General features: G+C 47.7%; 1 protein-coding gene across 5 annotated transcripts in view; it reads right to left on the bottom strand.

Moving 5' to 3' along the window:
- Positions 1-8,012: 8,012 nt before the first annotated feature.
- ADD2 (adducin 2) overlaps positions 8,013-26,304 on the bottom strand; it is a 98,426-nt gene continuing 80,134 nt past the window's right edge. For all 5 annotated transcript variants that reach the window (XM_073324932.1, XM_073324933.1, XM_073324934.1 and 2 more), the window contains 7 exons: positions 23,995-24,171; positions 22,634-22,891; positions 21,258-21,377; positions 20,416-20,505; positions 18,934-19,099; positions 18,443-18,571; positions 8,013-11,312 (listed from right to left, as the gene is read on the bottom strand). In XM_073324932.1, the coding sequence (XP_073181033.1) occupies positions 10,996-11,312; positions 18,443-18,571; positions 18,934-19,099; positions 20,416-20,505; positions 21,258-21,377; positions 22,634-22,891; positions 23,995-24,171 (1,257 nt within the window). In that variant the 3' untranslated portion in view covers positions 8,013-10,995. The remainder of the gene's footprint in view (positions 11,313-18,442; positions 18,572-18,933; positions 19,100-20,415; positions 20,506-21,257; positions 21,378-22,633; positions 22,892-23,994; positions 24,172-26,304) is intronic.

Consider the following 26,304-nt stretch of genomic DNA (forward strand, 5'->3'; position numbering starts at 1 on the left):
CCACCAAACGTTGTTTTCTTGCGTCGTGTGCTCATCACTACTCCCGTGGCTCAAAGATGGCGTGGGTAATCAAGCCTTGAGCCACTTCAGTGTCAGGCTAGCTATGCAGCCTTTCCATCTAGCAAGGTTCTGTGGAATTTATTCATTGTGTGTGTGTGCGCTTCTGAGATGAGACTTTAAGAACTGATAATATACTTAGTCCTGCCTTGAGTGCAGGGGACTGGACTAGATGGCCTCTCAAAGTCCCTTCCAGTTCTATGATTCTATGAACTGAGGCCTGTTTGCTCTGCCTAGACGTTAGTCATCTCAGGGAACTTTTCAGAAGGGACAGGAATTGCATAAGTGTCCGTGGACACAATTTCCTTTCTCCCTGCTGTCTGCAGCATGCTGTGCACCAGCTGTTGTCCTCCAGTTGTGAGGTAGTTGCATTTCAGGGGTGTTACATATGTAGGCACCCCGGGATCCTTCAGGCTAAGTGTAATCTTGAAGCATAAGAGGTCACAGGCCATGAAATCCTCCTTCTGTATATTACAACAAATTAGCTTAATTCCCAATGCTCCTTTCTCTTAAATGTGTTGGATTCTCACTTAATTCTCTACTCAGCTATGTTTTTTGTGATGCTTCTGAGTTCTCTCCTTCTCCTCCTACCACACCATAATTCCTTACAGCCATTCCACCTTATATTTTGACCAGCACATTACATCTTGTAAGCAATCTAAGTAGCTTTGGGCTGGATCACTGTATTGGTGGGAGACATCCAAGATGCCAGTGATTCAGTCGGTGGTACTTTTCCCTGTGAAAGAATAGTGAGACAATAACCCAGCATAGCATCAGGAGGTGCCATCTTTCAGTGAAGATATAAAACCCAAGGCTTGAATAACTGTGGGCATTAATACAATCAATTCATGTTACTTTGGGGGTGGTATCATATTCCAGCTGTGTTACATGGATTCTCTGAGCTGCTAATTTAGCAGCCTGGCAGAGAAAGACCCATATGAATTCCTACCGTCTTAAAGAAGGACAAATGGGACTACAGGGACTGGATACAGGGATCTTATGCACTGGTCAGATTGGGCTGGTTTATATCAACTTATCATGCTGGTATTTTCTCCAGGACTTCTGTCATGTGCTTTAGAATCTTCAGTTACCCGTAAAACAAAGGCTCTAGCCCTTAAAATTCCAAAGAGAACATTAAAAACGGGAACCAGATGTAAACCTGTGCCGTGGTGTCTGCCTGAAATGCAGACAGCCTGAAAAAATGGTGTAAACTACCCTTAGTGAACCACAATGGAGGTGCAGTTCAATGATAGTAAGGTACGTCAACATTGCTAACTACTTCAGTGCTAGGCAAAGCTTTCAAGAAGGAAGAGAGACAATTATATTATAAATTGCTGGACAACTTAATTTGAGCAGTGTCTCATTTTGGTGTCATAAGTGGAGCTTGAGAGAATAATGCCACATTGAGTGCTGGTATACAGGGCCTATGGAAAAGCTTGTAACCGGTCTTCGAGGAAATGTTCTAAAGCAGCTGGATAGTTCAGGGAATGAGCTAGGTGCACCAGATGTTTGCCTCTATATTGCTGGTTCAGCCCAGCCCACGGTGGTAATGACTAAAAGTGATCTAAGAACTGTGTGAAATCTGTTTGGGAAGTTTCAGTCATTGAGTAGGAAAGCCGCCAGTAGCATTTTTAATGAGCAGTTTCAGCATAGTAGTGAAAGACAGGAAGACTGAACACCCTTCTTCTGCCTCAAGCTACCTCCAGCTCAGGCCAGCATCGTGGAAGTGGCTTCATGGGAGGATTTAACTTACCAAAGCAAAAATCACATGAAAAGAAAATGTGTTGTAAGTGTTATGGTGAAAGTTTATTTCATTTGCTGCTGTTCCAGAGCTATCAAAGGGGAATAGCATTTTAACAACAACCCTCTGGTCCTGACATCACTCGGGCTGGACCTGCATAGGCCTAAAGAGAGAACCATACCCACACTGAGTGTAGTTGCTTTAATACAGTAATATCCATTCAGTAAAGAAGAGCATATACAATCATCTGTATGCAGGGACATGCAGTTTTAACAAAACTCTAACCCAATGCAGATAAAGGCCTCGGAAATCACACCACAACATTCTCTTTTAACCAGCAGGATGACTTAGATATTGAAAGATTAAAAACCAAACCAGAATATAAAATTGTGAAGGAAAACCCCCAGGAAACAAACTGCAAATCTGAATGTCCCGCACACTGAAAAAGTGTATGTTGACATACAGAAAAAAATATAGCTTTCAAGTAATTATGCACACATACAGGATACCAGAGTCTAAGTAGCAATAAAGTTCTTTACACCAGAACCCTAATGTAAAACTTCACAATATTAGCAAAAGCCCAACCATTGGGGCTTATTTACAGACAAAGACATTAAATAGCACTTTCAAGCAACGATTGTCAGACACAGACATTTCACTTTAACAGCCCAACTGATATACAGAACATTGTACCTTACTTAGTTTGGTTATTGTTAATATACTGATCAGGCTACCCTGGGTTACTATACATTTTAGTGTACTGTTACCCTAGGCCAATTTGCTGTGACAGGCAAAGCATAAAGAGCTGGTTTGAAGGATGGAAAACACCTGCTTGTGGATTTGAGGCAGGCTCACCTGTCAATCAGCAAGGGAAATCTGATGTTATTTCATATTTCCATTGGTTTGATGTCACCTGTTAGCCATTTCCATTGCTTTAGCAGCCCGCTACTGCCATATTCTTATTCCCCTCGCCGCCAAGCACGGAGGGTCTCTCTGCAAAGTTCATCTTCACTAAGAAAAGGAGTACTTGTGGCACCTTAGAGACTAACCAATTTATTTGAGCATAAGCTTTCGTGAGCTACAGCTCACTTTATGCATCCGATGAAGTGAGCTGTAGCTCATGAAAGCTTATGCTCAAATAAATTGGTTAGTCTCTAAGGTGCCACAAGTACTCCTTTTCTTTTTGCGAATACAGACTAACACGGCTGCTACTCTGAAATCTTCTCTAAGATTCATGTTGGTAGGGGGCTGAATTATTGTGATGTCTATTTCTGAAATGTGAGGAGTGCCTAGCCTTTTGCCTTGACTTCCCTGCAACTGTGGTTCAAATCAGGCCAGCTACTGGTTGTGAACTCAATGAACACGTACAAACGAGGGACTACAGTTCTAGATGAATGTTTCTTTGAAAGACAAGTTTCTTCCACCCTCCCAATCTGTTTGGTGTTTGACAGTTGTCAGGCTAACACCCAAACACTCAGTTCAGACCAATGCATATGCACTGGCCTTGGATTGAAAAACCTGATGGAAATAATTGCTCAAAGCACCAGCCCAGTAGCCTAGCAAAGGTGGGACGAAAGGTCTTGTGAGTGAATGCACCTACCAGTTAACTCAACAAGCCTTATGCTACTCTCATAGAGGGTCCAATCCAGCACTTACAGAAGACAATGGAGTCTTTCTATTGACTTCAGTGGGCATTGGATTAAGACCTTCCTCTGTGTTTACACCTTCATTGGCTTCAATAGCGTCACTCCTACTTTACACTAGTATCAGTGAGAGGAGAATCCAGTTCAATGTTCTCAGATACCATGGTGATGAGCACAGTCTATGAACCTAAACAGAAGAGAATGAGGATTTGTGCCTGCTTATTCCAGAGCTGAATTTGGCCCAGGGTCTCTCTTTAAAAAAAAAGAAAAGAAAAAAATCTAGCAAACAAATTTGAACTGGAAGCTTTGGGGCTATTTTAAAATACTTGCTTAAGACAAAGACAGTCCCTGTGTGGTATGGTCCACAGTGCAGGCGTTGTTGTAGGAGGTTGAAAGTAAGAATGAAGCTCTTCTACTCAGACACAGGATAATGGATAGTCACAACCTCCCTCTAACTCATATTTCAAGCAGTCTGTTTCTCTGGGTAGGTGCTCAAAATCCAGTGTATGTGTGACTGCAAGAAAAGAGCTACAGGCTGTGTGTGTTATTTTAAAAAGCCCTCTCCCTCCTCTCCGCCCAGTCTCCAAATTGTACGGCTATAACCTTGATCAAGCATCTCCAGGATCAGTCAGCAGCCCAGCTGCATATAGGTGTATGCTCCTATATTCACCTGGATTGGATACCTGCAGCACCAGCCCCTGTACAGCGGGGAAAGCGGCTGCCAAACCCCCTCTGATGCAGGTGGGCAGGGAGGGATGGGCATTGGCTCCTCCCCGAACATGCCAGCCAACATAACTGAGCCAGCTGGAGAGGGAAGTGACGTGTGCCAATAAAAGGGTTGGGGAAGATTATTTCCCCTGTGGAAAAAAGAGGAAGCAGGGATCCAGTTGTGATTCTCACAGTCACAATGGAGACTGCGTGCTTTCCCTGGGGCACTGCAGTTCCATGCTGCCCTTAATGTGGCTGGACTGCCAGGTGCCAGTCCAGCCCTCTGTGAATCACAAAACACTTCTGCATGAAGCCTTCTCCAAGAATCCAGCCAAGCATTGGGAGCATTCAGGAAGGGTGGAGAAGACAGAATTAGATCCCGTACATTTCTGCCATTGCTTCACATGGAGCTCTTCCTCTTCTCCCCCCCCACTCCCCTTTCCCGGGAACAAATAACCATAAATCAGATCCATAATGGCAGGGATAATTAGGGGGTAATTTCAGAATAATTATATGGTTATTTATGCCTTGATGATTACATGGCACAAGTGTTACCATGAACAGATGTAAACTTATAAATGAATAACCAGTAAGTAAATATCATGTAATTACAGAGCTAGTCTATGGTCATTGTTCCTTATTAACTCAAGTGCTTCTCTTCAGAACAGCTCAACAAAAAAAAGACAACAGAAGCCCTGGAGATTCCTAAATTATGTGGATCTGGTTATTCTGAGGGAATTGGTGCATTAGGCTTTTGCAGTTCTGTGCCTTATGTGTGAAAGGCTCTCACTGACTCTTCATGGGCCTGATTCTGAGCACCCACAATGCCCCCTGATATCCACACCTGATTTGGCTCTCCTTTATACTGATGAAAAGGACCGATCCAAAGCCCTACACGTCAATGGAAACACTTCCATAGATTTCCGCAGGCTCTGGATCAGGCCTCAAATCATGACTGACTCCACTAAAGTCAATGGTGCTGTGCTGGTGTGAAACCACGGGAAGCGAGATTAGAATCAGGACTTCAGCGGGTCTTAATGGAAGCTCAGAGTCTGATCCTGAATGGCACCAGCACAACTATTCAATGAATCACTTGTGAGGAATGTTGTATATATTCAGTAAAGTGAGTAATATTTACCAGTATGGTTTCAGCTCCAAATTAGGGTCAAATCCAAGGGCTATTATAGAGGAGATGGCCTTAAGCTGCAAGAATTTGGATTCAGATCCAAGCTTCATCACAGTTCAGGAATGATCAGACCTGGGGTTTTGGTTCAGGTCCCTTTCAGGCTATTTTATCTGACACTTCTAAATCATGTCTGGGGCTTGGCTTGGCTCCCAGTCACTTTGCCAGGCCTCTTTTGGCAGTTCAGGTTCTGGCATTCAGGGCTTGTTTTGTTTTTACATGCAAACTCATATGTAACCACTGCTAGACATTCAGTCTTAAACATAGGAAATCATGGCATTTCATAGGAATGTGGCCATAACAGATCAATGATCTATCTAGTCCAAGGGTCTGTCTCTCACAGTGGACAGTGCTTGAGAAGAAGGGATCAATACCTTGTAATTGTATCTAATAATGCAATACTTCCCCATACAAGGACAGTAGCAGTTTCTTTCTGATCCCAGTTGGTGAATGGCTTATCCCTTTTTAATTCCTATACTTTAAAATTAATGCTTATAACTAATGCTGTTTTGAAAGACAGTCTATTAGACCCCAGCGCTGTATGCTTCACACAAGTGAAATTCCCCCTAATTGAATGGGAGTCCAGATGGGGGAGGTTTAGATTGGATATTAGGAAAAACTTTTTCACTAAGAGGGTGGTGAAACACTGGAATGCGTTACCTAGGGAGGTGGTAGAATCTCCTTCCTTAGAGGTTTTTAAGGTCAGGCTTGACAAAGCCCTGGCTGGGATGATTTAACTGGGAATTGGTCCTGCTTTGAGCAGGGGGTTGGACTAGATGACCTTCTGGGGTCCCTTCCAACCCTGATATTCTATGATTCTATGATTCTATGTGTAAGGGCTGCAAAGAGAGGCATTAGAACCAATACTGAGTGTGACATTTCACTGAAGAACAAAAAGGCAGAAGCAGAAGGAATGAAGACTTATATTGATTTCTTGCTGCATTTCATGGTTCAGAATCTCATCGTACTTGATCTTGCATGTTGGGTTGTGGCCTTTACTGCCTAGTGTGATAAAAGCCAGGCAGCCTGCAATTTAGTAGACTGGTAAGATTAAAGATGATCCCCAGCCCCAGACTGCAAAATTTGGATCATGGGTTTTGAAATGGTCTCATCTCTGCCAGGGACAGGTCCAGCAAGAACACTGGATCTAAACATCCCTTAACTTTGGTGGTACCGGTGTCTATACCCAAAATACAGCTCTGAATTGGGCGCATGTCAAGCTGACGCCAACCTTGCATCAGAAGGAAGGGGAAGGAAGTGGCAATCGGCCATGGTGCCATCAACAAACATATCCAAGATGGTAGATAGAAAACAAGAGTGGAGGAAAGCAGGAGTACAGAAGGGGTGAGAGGAGACACAAAAGAGCAATAGGAAAGAGGAAAAAGAAGAAAAGTAAAAAGCCTTAGGACCAAGCTGTGAACCTCTTAGGCATCTGGGGGAATGGTGACTTGAGACATTCCAAGAACTTAGCTCTGAGCCTTTCTTTATTTTCTTCGAAATACAATGTGGGGAGCCATATTACTTTTGCCTCTCCTCCCCATGATATTTTCAGGCATTAAGCCTAGCTCTGTGCACCTATTTATTTGACTTAGACACACACGCACATGCCTCCTCTTTTTCCTGGCGTTAATCCCATCATATGGGGTCCGCTCTACGTGTCCTCTCTCTCTCCAAAGCACTTTGCTCAATGCCATAGCTTCTATCACACCACAAACTACCATGTCTTCCCTTATGACATCCCACCATTTCTTCTTGGGTCAGCCTCTCTGTCTTTTCCCTTCAGTCTTGATCTCGTGGACTCTCTTACCCACACAATTGTCTAGACTGCGCTTTACATCACCAAACCATCTGAGCCTGCACTCCCTCGTTCTTTAGTTTATGGCTGTTACTTTGAGCATGTCTCTAACCTACATGTTCCTCACATGGCCCTTCTTGGCTTACCCCAGTCACCCATCTCAACATTTTGCTTTCTGTGGAGCAGACCATTTGCTCATGTTTTTCTTCTTTGGTGCCCAACACCCAGCACCATACCTTAAAACTGGACACACTACAGGGCAAAAATCAGAGCTGGTGTAAACAGGTGCAACTCCAGTTCAAGTAGCAAATAAGGAAGTCAATGGAACTTATTAGCTATATGAAGTCTGAATTTTGCCCCATGTATTAATTGTACTAAGGGTGGAATTCACCTCAGCATAAGACTCAGTCACCACTCTAGTTCCCAGTCCTGCAATCTGATCCACATGGCGTGTGCGCATTCATGTGAAGCCCCACTGGAGTTTGTGGGACCCCAGATGATCTGACTGCAGGACCGAGGTCATAGGCCCATTACTGTGACTGACACCACATAGACGGACCCCTTCACATGTGTCTGTGGAATCTGTTGCAGAAGAACGACCCAAGTTTTCAAGCTCTTTGGAGGCAGGGACCATGCTTTCATCTATGTTTATACAGCACTTAGTTCAATGGGGCCCCAATCCCGATCATGGGCCTCTGGGCAGAGTTGTAATTCAGATATTAAATAACAATAAGACATCATGGTCAATAATAACCATTGACTCAGCGGGATCACTCAGGGTGAAATTCTCTGGCCTGTGTTATTCAGGAATTCAGACTAGATGGTCATAATGAGCCTTTTTGGCCTTAAAATCTAACGGTAATAAGCACAATATCCAACAGTAAATGTTTATAGGTTTGGGCCTTTAATTTGTCAAAATCTGCCCATCGTGCATACAATGGATTTAGGCAACAGAAACTTAAGCCACAGCTATCCTCAAGAACCTGGATTTAATTTATCTAGCATACATGAACACCAAGAGTACATATCTAAAAGGTATGCTGTTTTTGCCATTGAGGTTTTTTTGTTGATTTTTTTTCACGTTCCACATTTGCCAAGCATACCTAGTAACTTGCTCTTTAAAACAAAAAGATCTTGTGTTTTCAAAATATCTTCCCCTCCAGCCTATCCCCACCCCCTCCAAAAAAAAAAAAGCAAAGCAAGATTTTGGTGCTTATTAAAAATTGCGAATCACCCCATAGTTCTGTATTAAGGCAAATCGTGATGCAAGATTGGGGAGCTGATTCCTTACCCTATGACGAAAATGCATCAGCTACTTTCTCAGTGTGGATCTTGCTAGAATGCACGTTCTTGGATTCCCCACCACAAGAGCCTTATTAAAAAAAGATTATTTCAAGGACATTTTGCCGGAACAGATGCTGTTACTATGAAAGGGAATAATAAATAACCATACCTAGTGTTCACATAGAGCACTTTTCAACAGCAGAGCTCAAACCACATAGGCAAATCTGAGGTACAGAGACTAATCCAAGGCCACCCACCAGGCCAGAGCTGGGAATAGAACCCTGGTCTCCTAAGAGGCAGTCATGTGCTTTAACCACTGGACCCCACAGCCTCATTCCAACAAAGATGAGACTCTGAAAACCACAGGGCTGGAACATTTAAAAAAAAACAAAACAATGAAAGTTGTTGCTTTTTTATCAGAATTTTTCCAGCCAGTTGGCTTCATACACATACAAATTAAGGATCCGGAATCACATCCAAATCCAAACTTCACTGGAGTTTGGTTTCACGGTTTCAAGTCCAGGCCACTACAGAAAGAGGGCTAGCTTCCTGATTTTACAGATCTACGGGTAGATGTTAGAGATGAACCTGAACCAGAACACCGCATCAGTATACAGACTACAATATCCTCCTAAGTCAGTTGTTCTCAAGCCTTCCATTCTGTGGACCTGATGACAGAGAAAGATTTCTCCATGGACCACCTCTTTCCCAGCTTCTCAAACCCACCCCCCACTCCCTTGCATGGTTCTCCAGGTGCCATTCTGTGGACTAACAATAGCCCATAGTTTGAGAACGGCCACCCTAAGCCTTCAGGGTCTGAGCCAGCTCCCATTTAAGCCAATGGAAAACCTCTGTTTCAATGGGGCAAGATCAAGATCTCATTTGGTTAGCACCCTTAATGCCAGAGTCCTAAAAGTGACAGAGGAACATTGGCCTGTTTATCTCCTTTAACTGTGGCATGACAGGTTAGATATTAGTTCAACCTTTCTAACTATACGGATGGTTAAGCACTGGAACAGGTTACCAAGAGAGGTTGTGGAATCCACATCATTGGAAGTTTCTAAGAACAGGTTGGACAAACACCTGTCAAGGATGGTCTAGGTTTACTTAATCCTACCTTAGCATGGGGGGATGAATTAGATGATCTCTCGAGGACCCTTCTAGCCCTATATTTCTAAGATTCTCTGAACTGGAAATTGTAATAATCCTCAACTGTCGGTAACTTTGTCTTATTTTGAAGAGAGGGTGAAGGTTAGAGATGGGGGGAGGCAGGTTAAGCCAGTTGGCAATAACATGTCACCGGAGTGAACTCGTGTTTCATTTTCACTCTGGAGTTGGGGGTTGGCGGGAGGGGGCGGGTGGGGAAGAGGGAATGTACTCACAGCCCCTCTTCGCTGCCAATCTGGAATGACATCTGCCGAGCCAGCGGAAGCTGAACGCAATGAAAAGCGCTAACAGGTCTCATATCTGCATCACAGCCTCGTCTAAGTGTAATTAATTAGTAGCGCAGCAAGTGGGGGTGAAGTCGCATTTTCTATAGGCTTTTCATTCTGCAGTGATTATTACAGGAGTGATATCGTCAGCATGCATTTATTCCAAACTAACAAAGTAGCACTTAGTGACTGAAATTTCCTTGCTTCTTAAACTTAACACAGAGAGTTCCTGGAGGCTTTTTTTCCTTCCCTGCTCTTACCACTATATTTATAGTGGGACACGTTATCTTGTGTGTTATTCTGGGGGAGGGATTTGTGTACTTCCCCACCGACTGAGACACAATAGTCATTTCCAAGAGGCTTCACTACCGCAGCAAATGGATCGTTAGATAACTTGGTGTCACCATTCTGGCTAGAAAGGAACTTGAAGATGGCTTGTTAGCCTAGGTGCAAGGTAGTCACCCAGGAAGCAAAAGGTCATGGGTCCACAGCCTGACCCTTCCTTCTAGGAGAGCAATCCTTCACCTTTGGGTTTTGATAAATTGGATGGTCTCCATTTGAGATTATACAGTGAATTGCAACAAAGTAATTAGCCAGGATTCCACTGCAGAACTGGAAAAAAGGAATCAAGCATTGTCAATGTCCCCTCCTGTTTCGTGAGGGTCTGTTCTTGCACCAAATTATTTCTGAAAGGTGGCCACGTGGGCTGTAAAGGTAGCAGCACGTGGAAAGACCTCAGCCCACGGGAAATAAATGGTTTGGAGCATTAGCGCTGTGACGAGGAGGAACTGGTACAGAGAACCAGTTTTACAGCTTGTGAAATTAGTGACTAGCTCCCTTGAGCAGAAAATAAGGACCACAATCATTCCTAAACTCGCTTACTTCTTCAAAAACCGGTTTAACGGGGAATGATACATCTCACACCATGGGTACCCATAAAATTTGCCTCATTCCCCCCAAAGTCTAGGTGTTGTCTCAGCCACACGTATTACACAGGAGTCATTCCGGGACCCTCAACCTCTGGTTCTATCTCAGCACAAACCATTCTAGGAGAGGCAGCTATTGGCTATCAGCTTCTTCTACTGCTCTAGTAACCTTGGTGGGTGGGGGAGAAGGAAGGAGGCAGCAGGAGGAGAAGGCCTGGAGAGGAATCAAGATTCAGCCTTCTCCTTCTTTTTGCCTTTTTTCAGGAAGGATGGGGTCCGGAATTTCTTCTTCTTCTTGGAGGGAGATTTGGATGGCGAGCCTTCTGGGGACACAGGCCCACTGGTGATTGACTCGGTTTTGTCCTTAGGGGCATCTGGGTCAGCATCTGTGGTTGTGGTCATCTGGCTCATTCCTTTGCTTAGGGTGTCTTCTGCAGTTTGGTCATCATCTTTCCCATTCACAATCACTGCTGCCGGCTGCGCCATCTCTCCAGCAGCAGCGGGATCAGCAAGGGCTGGGCTGGTGTCCGTCTTCTTAGCACCTTGACAAAAGAAAGACATAAGGCATGAGGATTTATGGAGGCAGGGTCCCCCATCTCACTAGAAGGACTACTACTTTGTGTGGCTAAAGGACCGGATCGCCTGGCTTTGCCATACAGATGGAACAGCTGATTGCTTTAGGGTTGCTAAAGATAAGGGTCAGCAGAATATCGAAGAAGTGGTTTCAACTGGGAGACTGCCGGCTAATAAGGGGTGGGCATTTTCCAGCTTGCCTAGAGCTAGCCCTGCGGCCTTACTATAATCATTCCACCAGAGACTTCAATGAGGATACTCTAGATTGACATTAGTTTAAATAGAAGCAGAATCTGGCCCACGCTGTAAGGAAATTGTCATGGCCTGATTCCCTTCTCTCTGACACCATCGTAAGTCCACTGGGCCTGGCTCTCCTATGCCGTGCACTTTGGGTATTTATACATCTCTGCAAAGTGGGTGTGATCTGAAGTTGGTGGTGTGTTTCATCCACTTTGCACAGGAGCTGCAGAGCAGTGGGGAATCAGGCCCATGGTATTTACACAGACTAGACCATATCATGCTCCCATTGAATGGGAATTTGGCCCTTGATTTCAAAAGAAGCCAGAGCAGTTTTGCTGTGATGGGGAGAAAACAGGACACTGATGGGTTGAGACAATATGGCCGGGAAGGAACATAGACTATCAGAGTTGGAAGGGACCTCAGGAGATCATCTAGTCCAACCCCCTTCTCAAAGCAGGACCAATCCCCAATTTTTTTTGCCCCAGATCCCCAAATGGCCCCCTCAAGGACTGAACTCACAATCCTGGGTTTAGCAGGCCAATGCTCAAACCACTGAGCTATCCCTCCCCCCAGGGATCCTCTGACCCAGATTGATTTCACATGTCCTAGAGCTGGGGAAAGAGCTTGTGCTTCATGTTGCCTCCTTGGTTTCATTTTCCCTCTTTGAATGCAGGCAGAGCTAGAATTCGCAACTAAAGATACGTCTACACGATAGCCACTGCAGTGGCGGAGCTATGCTGCTAAAGCACATGTAACATAAAGCATATGTAGCACCGTGGTGTAGACAGTTCCTACAGCAGTGGAAGGGTTCTCTCTCCAAGAGGCTGATGGAAGAATCCTTCCGTCAACCTAGCCATGTCTACACCAGGGGTTAGGGCAATCTAATTACAGTGTTCAGGGTGCAAAATTGTTCAGAGCCACCAAGCAAGGTAGCTAGGTCAGTCTATGCTTTACGTGTAAATCTGGCCTAGATTTAAAACCAGAAGTCTCTCAACTTCCTCCCTGGGAAAAAGAGGTTGCAAATTCCATCTACAGCAATCCGGAGAAGAAGGGGTTATTGCTAACCGAACACAATGCCCAACAGCAGCAGATTGGCCGAGGATGGTCAGAACTCCTGGAAGCCTGTCTGCTAAATGAGCTGTACATTTAAACAGTGCTAAGGGTATCTAGGCACTTGGGTTTTCCATTTGCTCACACATGCTGTTTTTTCTTCCGAGCCCACAAACACAGACTGGGGTGTGTGTTTTGCAAAGGGCTTCTTTTGCAACTAGTGTTAATGAATGATCCTCTTTGACAATGAACTCAGGAAGCTGTGTTCTGGGAAGAAGCAATTAAACAATTGCATGCATGCCTCTCTTCTCTTTTCCTCTTCCTTCTCCTCTCCCTCTCTCTTTTTTCCCCTTGTCCCGTTAGATTTCTTTATTGGATTTACCAAGAGAACTATAATTAACACACCAGACTTCCATAGCACTTTTCAACTAAGGATCCCAAAGGGCTTTACAAAGAGGTGCTGAGCCACCCAACGCCCTTGTGAGGCACACAATATGATTTCCGTTTTACAGATAGGGAAACTGAGGCACGGATCATTTCGGCAACTTGCCTAAGGTCACACAGTGTGAGGAATAGAACCCATGGATCCCCTGCTCTAATTGCTAGACCGCACTCTTGGCTGATACTTGTCACAGCTTGTGTAAAGCCCATGCAATATACGTAGCAGAGCAGCGGTTCCCTTTGTACATATTCATCATGAATATATTGCTCCCTGGCTGTTTTGCCAACAAACTACCTTTCACTCCTTCTGCATAGGCAAATATGGGACACGTTTAAAACGGTGATACAACGGCTTGGGTATTTGCCGGGCTTGCTGGTTTGTCACTGGGATACAGCTAGCATCGAAATATGGATAACATTTGATATGGTGAAAGCTGGATCTCCCCTCTCCAAACTCCCCGCGCCCCCCCAGAGGCTGGCTGTAAGGACACATTAACCTTGCTAATTCAGACAGTGAATACAGTTTCTGCAGGCATCCCTGCCGTGATTCCATAAGGGTTTGGGATAGAGCGCAAACGGCATGGAGGAGGAAGCTTTCTTTCCAGGGCCTGCAGAGCAGAGAACATTTGGAATCAAGCAGTCAACCCCTAATCTTGGCTGCTCTCATTTGTAAGGCCTGGCTCTTCGCTTGACTCCAAGCCTGCCTGCACCCCCACTCAGCGCTCCTTGACTTAGAGCACGATCCTGGCGGGCACAGAGAGGTACTTACTCAATGCGTAGTGCTGTCTCTGCTGGGGTTGTTCCTGTGACTAATTGCAATGAATGAAGGTGACAGAATCTGACCCTCAAGATGTAATACAGTTTAGAAAACCCTGGGGCTTGTCTATGCAGAGACCAAGGGTATGTCTACCCTTCAAGCTGGGGTGTGGATCCCAGCTCAAAGAGACATACCTGTGCTAGTTCTGAGCAAGCCTGTGCGCTAAAAATAGATTGCAGCTGAAACTAGGCACCCTGAGTATGTATCTGTCTGAGAGGATCCTGGGATCTTGAACCGATGGGCTCTCAGCCACTGCCGCATCCACACCACCACCTGCCAACTCGTGACTGAGGAATTGGGAGCCCGAAGGTGTAACACTCCACTAAGTGCACCAGCCACAGGGACCCGACTGGAGACGCTCTGGAGTCCCTGACTGGGCCGGGTACGCTACTGAAGCCAGGAAGAGACACGAGAAGCGGTCTGTGCGACAAGGTGGATCCTGGCTTGCTGCTGCCACAGCCCCTGCTGTCCGCTACTTGGCTCCTGGTCTCATCCTCAGTTCCTGACTTTGATCCTGCTCTGTTCCCGGCTCCTGCGCTCAGTCTTATGCCAGTCCCTGAACCTCGTTGCTCCAGTTTCCGACCGCTCTGGCTCCAACCCTAGGCAACGGCTCTTTGTTTCTGACAGAGTGCTGATCCGTGGCTTTAGCTCCTGTTTCCTGTCTGACTTTCGGCTCCGACACCTGGCTCCTGACTTCAGACTTGCCCATTGATCTCCGGTTCCTGAACACTGTGCTGCCTACCAGCCAGACTGCCCACGTCCCAGCCACTAGCATGGTCTTCCACAGCCCCTGACACTGTCCGAGACACGAGAACGCCCCTCCACCCACGCTGCTGTGTTAACTTGATGAGAGGTGAGGTGAGTATGTCTCCTCAAACTCCCAGGTCAAAGTGTAGACATATCCTTTGTGCACGGCAAGCCAGGGTCTGAATGTACCATGCACTAGCCTGCCGTGGACTAAGTCACCACATGGACCCAACTACCATGCATGCCAAGTTCCAGAGTGCTCTTTGATGTACCCCAAAGCACACCACGGAACTTTTAGTGGGCGGTAGCAGACGAGCACACTCTACGTTCATACCCTGGCTTGCCCTGCACTAAGTCTCTGCGTAGACAAGCCCTTACTTCCGTCCCTCCCATCACAGGAGATTGGTCAGAGCCGAGAAAGCTCCGAAATCTGAAGCAGACCGGAGTCCATCTGTAATTTTGACTGAATCAAGCCCTAAGATTGTAGCCTACTTAAAACAGTAACACTCATCACTACGCAAAGGTATGCCAGTCAGTGGCTGGAGTGAGAAGTACTTTGGCGAGAGAAGCCCAGTGCCGAGTCCTGAGAACGTACTCGTGTAAGAATTCAGCCACACATTTCCAAGTAAAGAAATAATGCAAAGGGGTAGTAAGCTGGCTAGGACTGAAGAATGAAAGTAGCTTCAGCTCTCAGACAGGCTGCGTATTCAGTACATGGGTGAAATTTTTCAGCTGAAATTTAACCCCCCCCCCCAACAAAATGCAGATTTGGCGACGCTAAGACATTTCACGAGATGTCAGTTTCACCAAATTGGTTTGATAGGGGAAAAAAACAAGTGAAAAATGTTCTGAAAAAAATCTTTGCCTCTGTAAGATGCTCTCACATTAGGCGGCGTGAGGAATGCAACACTGCATCACCCCCAGACCCTGCGCTCTGCAATATCCTTAAACATACACGGCTTGAAACCTGCCCAGACTCTGGTCTCCTGCATGGCAGAGAGGGAGCTGCTAGGTGAAACGGTCCCTAGAAGTATCTATAACATCGATTTTTTTCATTTTACCACCCCTGACCCAAGTAATGACTTTCCATCAGAAACCTCATCAAATTTTAGAGCTTTCCTTTTTCCATGCTGTCCTTTAGGACACTAAAGGCACAAATTGTGTATGCAACAGCAGAAAGTGATATGCACAATGGGAAGCGATGGGGGAAAGACAGAAGAACGGCAAGAAAAGCAGCTTATAGCAAGCGTAAATTGCTTTGCTGGCCAGTTTTGATGCGGGTCATTTGAACTCATAGTCATTCAGATGGCCATTGTTGGTGTTTTGAAATCAGTAAGCTAGGACAAAGCTCTGCTCTCAGATCCGCCTGGCAGATCTTGAATTTGATATTCCATTCCTCCCCCATGCACAGATCCCCCACTGATAGAGTGACCAGATGTCCCAATTTTACAGGGACAGTCCCGATATTTGGGGCTTTGTCTTACATAGGCACCTATTACCCCTCACCCCCGTCCCGATTTTTCACACTTGCTGTCTGGTCAGGCTACCCACTGAGCTCAGCGAAAGTTCTGTGAACAGGGCAAGAAGAAAACTCTCAAGCCCTCCTGGGTAGAATTTTGTCCATTAAGCAGATTTTGTGATCTTGGTGCGGTGCTCTTGAGGGTGGGAGATTCCTTCTACAAAGACCTGAGGCTACAGCTGGCTCCTTTTTACAGCATTCAGGACTATCTTTAGGTGGAAGAGAGATAGGAGATAAAAATGGGGCATAAAAATAAATCCTTCTCAAAATCTTGAGCAAGGAAAAAGTCAGGGCAACTCTTCTGAAACAGCATATAAGAAAGGAGCCTTTCTTAATCCCTCTGAAGTGAGAAGCATCAGCATCTTAATAGAGGTCTAAATCACACAGTTGGATGGTCAAATCAGCACACAGGCAGGTGAAGTGGGAACTTTCGAGTATCAATGCTTACACAAAATGGTGAAAGTTTCTAGAGAAATGACAGATAGAATTGATGAGGATAATAATAATGCTTTGCTCTCGTATAATACTTTCCCACAGTAGATCTCAAAGTGCTTTACAAAGCAGGTCAGTAGCATGATCTCCATTTGTAAAATGGGGAAACTGAGGCATAGAGGGGGGAAGTGAGTTGCCCTAGGTCACCCAACAGGCTAGGGGCTGAGCCAGGAATAGAACCCAGGTCTTCTAAGTGCTGCTCTGGTGCACCGTCCAGTAGGCCACCCTGCCTCTGAGCCTAAGCGCTGACTGAAACAGCCAAATGCAGAACATGCAGGTTCTATTAAGGTGCCCAACATTTGAAAACTGGTTCCTATTGGTCTCCCATACAACGAAAGACGGATACTGGGCGAACTGAAAGCTAGCACATTTGGATGCTTCTCCATGGAGCTGCATCCCTGCTGTGAACGTATTGGAAGATTTTCCCCACCCACCCTCTATCTCCCCTGTGAGAAGCATCCCACCTCCCGCAAGGTGATGGTATGTGAGCTTAGAAAACAGCCTCTCTATACTTACTACAGTGACAAGTATTCAGAATCAGAGGTAAGTCCTTTGATGAAAGCAACACATGGAAAGAGAAAGGAAGAAATTGTGGGGACAAACATACACCAACACAATGAGACACAATGCGACACAATGAGAACAATAAAAAACGTAACGCCACCACATTGACCTTCATGGACCAGGTCATGTCTTTGCCTAGGACAGCCAGATCTTCATTGTCTCCAGTGATCTGCGCATCTGATTTGAGGAGCATGCTAATAACTCGCACTATTTCTCTTCCCGCATTATGCCCAGCTACTGATTAACACAACACTAACGTGTTTTGATTTTATCTATCTGATACCCTCTGATGGTATTACGTTGCCTCTGATCTTACACTGAAATCCAAGGGAGGATATATATATATATATATACACACACACACACAGAAGAACGGCAAGAAAAGCTGTTTATAGCAAGCGTAAGTAGCTTTGCTGGCCAGTTTTGATGCTGGCCATTTGAACTCATAGTCATTCAGATGGCCACTGTTGGTGTTATATATATATCCTAATTGGATTTCATATATATGTTAGAATTGGAACATATATCTATATATCTATACATCTCCTGCCTTGGATTTCAATGTAAGAGCAGAGGCAACATAATACCATCATATATATATATGTATGTATATATATATATATATATATGTATGTATAATGTTCTGGAATCTTTGGGACCAACTTACACACATCTGACTAACCCAAAGCCCACTGGAGTTAGTAGAAAGACTCCCATTGATTTCAATAGGGTTTGGATCAGGTCCATAGCCAGCAGTTTCTTATGACACGTATTGTTCTGCTCACCGGTTGCGCCTCGTTTCAAGTTGGACTGCCAACACTTTGGGGCGGGGGCTGTGTCTTTCTATGGGTTTGTACAGCGCCTAACACAATGGAGAGCTTATTCCGGGTGAGGGCTTTGGGCACGGCTGCCGTGCAAATAATAAAGAAATAGACACATCTTCGTTCCAAAGGCCTCTTGTGTGATTTGTTGGGACAAAGGTGGCGCAGAACTTATGGCCATAATAACCCACCCTCCTTTTAACAAAGAAAAGGAGGCCTTTCTACTGGTGGAAGATGCCCCTCCAAGCCTACAGTATGCCCAGGCCTTGCTGCCCATGTGACAGGGCTCAGGTTTATCCCAGGATGCAACTGCAGGAACACTGCTGCATCCACCCTAGACAGTACCCCCAAATGCTTCAATTCCTGCCATGCAGCATAACCACCACCTGGCACGGAGGCTCAACTTACCATCTGAAGACTTGGCGGGGGACACGGATGGGCTCTTTGGTGGCGACTTTGTGGGGCTTTGCTCCGGGGAAGCGGAGGGGGACTTCACCGGAGGAGCCTGAGATTCCTCTACGCTCACGTCTCTCTCACCTAGGAGCAGAGAAGACATCCAAGTGCTATGTAAAAAATGGGGGATGAGATCCCAAAAGACACACTCCTTGCCTGTCTTCTGGGTACGGCTAATTGGAAATATTTCCTCCAAGCCTGAATGTTTTGAAGACGTATCGGTTTCCATAGGAAGGGTTTTCTCAGAGCGCTGTACATACACAGGGCACTGGCCAGGGATGTGGGAGAGCCAGAAGCAAGTCCCTATTCTGCTTGATTCAATCTGGGAGGAAAAACTCTGCTCTGAACCTGGATTCCCTGGCCAGTGCCCTAGCTAACCCCCCCCGCAACATACACACACTTCACGTGACTGAACAAAGCCATAGCCGCTCCCTCCGGTTATTTACCATCTAATCCCAGTTTCTTTCTTTCCACCTCTTTCTTGTACTCCTCCAGCTCTTGGTCAGTTAGCTGGCTGAATGGGTTGGGAGGCTCTGGCTCGGTCGGTATCTCCTCCTGGGATACTTCTTTTGTCTCCGTGTCTGCTTTGGAAGCCAGGTTACTCTCCGCAGACTGAAACCAACCGCAGACATGACATTGCACCATCAGCACAAGGGTTGGGGATATGGTTTAGTGGGTTTTATGGGCCATCTAACTTAAGCTAGCGATCCTCTTTTGTCACGGACCGAGGCTCAGTATTCTAGGAGCCCAGCCCATGGCTTAAGTGTTTGTTTTCACAGATGCTGATCCTGATCTGCAGGGAGCACAGCCCCACATCCAGCAGAACTGATGCAATTCCACCATGCACAAGGGGAGCAGGTTATGGGGAAGGCACATAACCCCTGCGTGACATGAACTCAGCTCCAGGGTGGGAGGAATACCTTAGGGGGCTGCTATGGGGGGTTGGGCTAGTGGATCCATTACTCTGTGTCTCCACTTGATACTGCCAGCCATGGAGTTGGGGCACAGCGCAGCTTTAACAGGGTCGGGGCAGCTCCACTCCAACTCTGAGCTGGGAGAGAAGCGCCCCACTTCAACACCAACACATCGCCGTCAGGATTCCCCTGATCTGAGCTCCATAACCGGAGCTCGCATGCTTATTCTGCAGAGAAGGACCTGGGGGTTATGGTGGACGAGAAGCTGGATAGGAGTCAGCAGTGGGCCCCTGTTGCCAAGAAGGGCTGTTGGGCTTTATTAGTAGGAGCATTGCCAGCAAATCGAGGGAAGCGATTGTTCCCCTCTATTCGACGCTGGTGAGGCCATATCTGGAGTACTGCGTCCAGTTTGGGGCCCCTCACTACAGGAAGGATGTGGACAAATTGGAGAGAGTCCAGCGGAGGGCAACGAAAATGATCAGGGAGTCGGGGCACATGACTTACGAGGAGAGGCTGAGGGAACTGGGCTTGTTTAGTCTGCAGAAGAGAAGAGTGAGGGGGGATTTGATAGCAGCCTTCAACTACCTGAAGGGGGGTTCCAAAGAGGATGGAGCTCGGCTGTTCTCAGTGGTGGCAGATGACAGAACAAGGAGCAATGGTCTCAAGTTGCAGTGGGGGAGGTTTAGGTTGGATATTAGGAAACACTATTTCAATAGGAGGGTGGTGAAGCACTGGAATGGGTGTTACATAGGGAGGTGGTGGAATCTCCATCCTTACAGGTTTTTAAGGCCTGGCTTGACGAAGCCCAGGCTGGGATGATTTAGTTGGGGATTGGTCCTGCTTTGAGCAGGGGGTTGGACTAGATACTTCCTGAGGTCTCTTCCAACCCTAATCTTCTATGACTTTATTCACCCTTAATCCACACATGACTTCTGCCTCAATCGGCAGAGAGCAGGGATGTTTACTGCTCTGTAACTTTCCCCGTGAAGCTAGCCCCTTCGTTAATAAGAGTACCGGACTCCTGCTCTTCTCTGCTATCACGCTGGCTAAGAGCTGGGACTGGGGTCCTGCCGATTTCACATCCTGGCGGTTTTGCTCCCGAATCTGTGGGTGAAAAATCAGCCAATAAATAAAAAGAGCTGAAATAAAAGTCTAGCCTAGCTGGCTTAGGGGCACGGTAATAGATAGAGCGGGCCTTGAATTGCCACTGCTTTGCACCTCGGAGAGACATTTACACTTGGGCTAAAGTAGTGTAAAAAGCTCTTTGCACCAGTACCAAGGAATCAGAGAGTCAAGCACAGAACCTCTCTCTCCCTGGCTGCCCATCTGAATCCAGTTTAGCTCAGTAGCGACTGAATGCTCTTGCCATCCAACGCCCGGTCCTTGGCCTACGTGAAACGAGTCAGCATGTCTCAGCCCCGTTCCTAGAGGACAGGGAGGTTGAGCGTGACTCTGGCACTATCTGGAACGTCCGCCTCAGCCAGGAGGCCAAGCACCGACTGGGTCACCGAGTGAATTTCCCTCTGACCTAGGGGTGGTTCATTCCGAACAGGGCTGAATCGTGTTTACAAGGCAGCGTTGGGGAAAGGGTATATGGCAAACTACCCTTGTGCCTGCTCTGGTGGTGAACAGAGGACTTCAAAGTTGCAAGTCTGGACCTCGCCACCAGCACTAAACTTGTTAATATAAAATGAAGAGAAAAAGTAAAAAGGAAGTGGGTCATCTGTTCCCCCATCAGCTGCAGGAAAGTCAGGTCACTGGAGTCTCCAAGGAATCTACTGATTCTCGGCCACCTGGAAACTAAGACCTGCCGTAGAGCATGGGGTGACAAGAGAGACATCTGAGAGCTGACACACCTTGTTCCTCATTTCCAGCACTTCCTGTGGGTCTGTATAGAGAGGCACAAATTGGTTGGGGTTTTCAATTCGGATCGGGGTCCCGCTGCTGGTTTTTTCCACCTCATCGGCCTTCATCCACTGGCCCGTACCGAGGATAGGTAGGGAAAGAGCAAAGAAAATGCATCAAGCCCGGAACTGCACTATCATTAAGATCCAGGAGAAACATGGGCCCAGCCTATGGGTTTCTGACCCACCACAGAATTTCAGATGTTCCAAATTTTGTAGACATTCAGAGCTGGGCAGAATCCCTTACGGAGAAAGGAGCCAGCTGCAAGATTCAGGAATCTGAATTTGGATTCAGATCTAACCCACCCCCTTCCTTGATGTTCAAGGTTTTGGTTCGGCCCATTCGGGTTCAATTCCACACATCTGGATTCTGGTGTGTGCCACTTCAGGGTTTTGCCTTGACTTGTGTCTACTAAGCAATTGTTAAATCCCTGTCCAAATGTCTATCTAGCTTAGGAACTTGTAGGGTCCCCAATACCATAGCATCTCCCCACCTTTAATGTATTTCTCCTCCACGCTCCTGTGAGGCAGGGCAGGGCTATTATCCCATTGTACAGATGGAGAACTGAGGCTAAGTGACTCGCCCAAGGTCACACAGGAAGTCAATGGCAAAGTAAGGGATTGACCAGGCACCCTCACCACTGGCCCACTCTTCCTGTCTATGCCCCAGGTGACTCCACTCTGTTGGAAACCCCAGCTGGTTAGCGCATCTTCCAATAGAAGAGGAAGGTGAACATTGTGGGGGGCAGCAGGGATAGCTCAGTGGTTTGAGCATTGGCTTGCTAAACCCAGTGTTGTGAGTTCAATCCTTGAGGGGGCCATTTGGGATCTGGGGCAAAAATTGGGGAGTGGTCCTGCTTTGAGCAGGGGGTTGGACTAGATGACCTCCTGAGGTCCCTTCCAACCCTGATATTCTATGATTTTTATACAGACCAGTCGCCAATTTTGGGAGGGCTCCCCATGGTACCTGTTGCTGCTGGAAAGCAGCTTTGATGCCTGAAAGCCGAGGGGTTGTTTTCAGCGATGTGTGAACTGGTTTGAATACAAACTGCCTCTTCCCCCCAAAACCTTCCCCTAAAACCTGAAGGTAACGATTTACAGGCTGTCCTACTCTGGGCCTGGCCTGAGCCCCAGTTACTCTGGGAGAGGCCGTGCTTGGGGTATACCGAGTCCAACCAGAAATATCATGAGAACGTCTAGATTGGCTCCAAGCATCTATTGGGCCTTTCAACTCCTTACCCGCTGTGCTCCGCTGTTGTGGAGGAAGTTGGCCATGTTCCTTTATGACAGTGCCTCAAACTCAGGACACAAAGCGCATTCCCCCTTACCGTGGTCTTAGTCCGTTGGCTGCCCACGCTTCTCTGGTTCTCCTCAGCTACGTTCACCCGTAGGTAAGTGTTGGGCGTGTTTAGCCAGCGGGTCTTCTCCTTCTGCTGCTTCTGGGCATGCTGTCGGAGGGTGGCGATGGGAGCACCCTCCTCCTCAAAGACGAATGCTGTGACGGTGGCAGGGATCAGCACATCACTTTTATGCTTGGTTTTCTCCTGCACAAAGGGGTGCCGATACTTGTAGCCTGTTCGGTAACCCTGGAAGGACACAAACAAAATGCTTCTTTACTTGGAAAACTCTAGGGCAGAGGTCCCCAAACTGTGGCGTGCGCCCCCTTAGGTGGGGGCGGAGGGACGTTCAGGGGGCGTGGCTGGGGCCCAGGAGGGAGTGCCACCCAGTTCCGCTCCTGGCCCCAGCTCCAACTCCTGGCCCTGCACCCAACTCCAGCTGCCGGCAGCGCACCCACGGTCCTGGCTGCTGGCCCCACGCCCAGGGTCCCGGCCGCCAGCTGTGGCCCCAGTCACCAGTCCCCTTACCCAGGTCTGCGTCCCCTCCCTGAGCCACGTCCCTGACTCCGGGAGGGGGGTGCAGACAGGGATTGGGGGAGTGCGAGGTTAAAAGTTTGGGGACCACTGCTCTAGCTATTAGGACTGGGCAAAAAATGGGGGGGGGAAACGTTAGAGAAAAATGCCACAGGGTTCAAACCAGATCTAGTGCTTGATTTGATTCTGCTTTTTCCCCTTTTTGCAAAACCACTGAAATTGTTATTAACATTTTTTGTCTCCTCAAATCCTGGTTTTTAGGAATGGTTTCAGTGAATGAAAGTTTTGATGATGTCTGCAACAACATTTCTGATACAAGAAAATTTTAAAAGCGTTGCAACAAACAAACAAACCCCAGAATAAAATTTAAGACTGTCGCATTTAATGGTTTTGAATAAAGGCCATTTTGTTTTGAAACAGTTCTTCATTCAAGCATTTTTGGCCAGCGGTGCTATCTGCCCATCTCCCTGTGGTCAAACAAGGGCTATCTACAACCTAGATCTTTGCCTCTTCCCTCCCAAGACTGCTGTAAACTCGCTCCCCCAGAGGCAGGAAGAGAGCACTCATGATGCCCCGAACTGGATCTGTAGTCTGTTCAGCTGGCATGCCTGATGTTTCGAGGCAGAATCCTTAGCAGGAAAGCAAATTGCTTGTTTGGCTTGGAACACATCCCGTGAGATGCTGAAGATGCACGTCTACACTGCAGCTGGAGATGTGATCCACAGCTTGTGTAAACCTGCCTGCACTGGCTCCAGGCGGGTGGAAGGGGAGTGTGGAGAGCGAGTAACGGGTCACCGCTAAATCGGCTGGAGACTCACCAGGTTGTCCAGCATTCTCATGAGGGCCTCAAACTCATGCTCTCCCAGGCGGCTCTTCTGCATGGGTCCGAACGTGCTCCCGGCCCATCGGACTGACCCAACGTCGTGGGGCCTGTACTTCTCCCGCTCCAGCACGATCAGATTCTCCACTCCCCCAGCGCTAGACAAGGCAGAGACCTAGAGCAAAGCACAGAGACGACAGCAACACAGGAGCCGCTGGGGAAGCCGCTGAGAAAGGGCCAGGTTCTTGGTTACGCGCCACCCCCGTTTGCTCGGCAGAAAGGGGAAGGATTCTGGCCAGCAGAGCATTCCCTTGGTGGAAGGGAGCTCCTGAATGGAATAAAGCCTCTACAGTGGACTCCTGCAGCAGCTACTCGCCAGCCCAGCCTTCGGGGCGTGCCAGAGTTACCCTACACCACTGGTCCCCAAACTTTTTACCTTGCACCCCCCTTGCCCCTGTCTGTGCCCCCCTCCCACCCTCTGGAGCCAGAGGTGCAGCTCTGGGAGAGGGGGACACAGACAGGGGTAAGGGGGATAAGGCTGGGGCCACAGCTGGGGCGGGTGCAGGGCTGGGAGCAGAGCCCCGGGCGCAGGGCCAGCAGCGGGGGCCAAGAGCAGAGCCCCTGTGCAGCACCTCACCAGGAGTGGAGCCTTGGGCACGGGGCTGGCAGCTGGGACCAGCAGCGGAGCTGGGTGGCACTCCGTTCCGGCCCCCCCATGGGGTCTGGCCCGGGCCCCTGAATGGAAACAATGTCCCCTGCCCTGAAGGGTTTGCCATGTGAGACCCTAATCCTGCCAACATGCATGTTACTCATGCACCCGGATGGTTTGCAGCGTCGGTCCCAATCCACGTATTTACGGATGACCTTTTCCACTCCTCAGCTGACGGCACCGAAAGAGCAGCGTGGCGCTTGCCCCGGCATTGCTGTATTTCAGAAGGCCTAGGCACACATGTAACAGCCCCCAACCCCAGAGCGCTCCCCGCCTGCCAGCCACAGAGGCAGAGCGCATGCCAGTCTGGAAACAAAGCCAAGCAGCCTCGGGAGTCACTGGGCATTCAAATGCCGCTATTGTGCTGGGGAGTTAATGAGGAGAGAGTAATGAGTGGGGGTGGAGAGGACAGACAGGGAACAGGCAGCGGGGCCCATGAGTAGCAGGAATATCCCAAAGCCCTTTGTCAACAAAGCTGCACGTGGGAAGGAGGCAGTCTGCAGAGGGCATGTATTCCCCGCCCTTCACCTGCAGGTGGCTCCTGCACCAGGCCTCAGCAAGCGCTGCTGACCTCGTTTCCCCAGCTAAAGTAGGTCGGCGTGCAGAGAGGAGGACAGCGGCATTTATAATAAACGTCACCGACGGCCAGCAAGCTGCCTAACCAGCACAACCAAACCCGCCGCGTCGTTACAGCCGCGTCAGCAGCGCGTGGGAAGAGCCGAGCAGAGCAGGAGAAAGTTATCATCATGTTGCATATTCAGGCTTTGCTGACAAGCCACTGTTTAAAAAGAATCAAAAATCGAAAACCAACCCACAAAGGAAATCGACAGTAGCTGTAGGTGAGGCCACAAGAGGTTTGGCTGTAGGCACGGAGCCAGGGCAGAGATCTGAGCACTGGTGTCTTCAGCGATTCCAGTGCCGATAACAGGGCCAACCTCTGAGGATTGTGGCATCATCCCAGACGTGGCCATATCACCCCTTCCGTGCATGGAATACCTGAGCAGCTGGACGACTGTCCTTTCTTAATGCAAACCCTTCCTACAGACCGGTTTACTCCATGTGGCCAACAAGAAGCTATGAACCGTCCAACCCCTGTTTATTCCCTTTTCTGTTCTTCCCAGTGCCTCCTGCTGACTCTGGCTGGTTTGTTCAGATCGAGACAGATGCTGTATTGTTTTGCGTGCTATGTTTATGGGGATTTGGGAAGCCTGGTGAGGGTCTGAGTTGGTGACAGAACTGAGGGCGTTTGCCTGTTAACATTCTGGGTGGCTAATGTTGATTACCCGAGGGAGGTTAGGTTTCTAGATGTGCTGATGGATATCGTTATCAGATAGAATCACGTTTATGATGGTCGTGCCCCTAAGGATCAGCCAAGAGATGGTCTCCACTGTAGTATTCCCCATTCCCTGCCCCGAAGTGCTTACAAGGGAAACACCAAGACAAATACATGGTGGGGGAAAGGCCATAACACACAAGCAGAGTGAACAATGTGGTGGCAGCCAAGGTCATGTTCCAATTTTGGGTTTAGTTAGGAGGGGATCAGCTAAACGGAAAGAAAAGAGAAGGGAGAGGGAGCATTGAAAGGAAGGAGAGTGAGGG

The sequence above is a fragment of the Lepidochelys kempii genome, chromosome 26 (genome assembly GCF_965140265.1).
Source record: "Lepidochelys kempii isolate rLepKem1 chromosome 26, rLepKem1.hap2, whole genome shotgun sequence".
Classification (NCBI taxonomy): Eukaryota; Metazoa; Chordata; order Testudines; family Cheloniidae; genus Lepidochelys; species Lepidochelys kempii.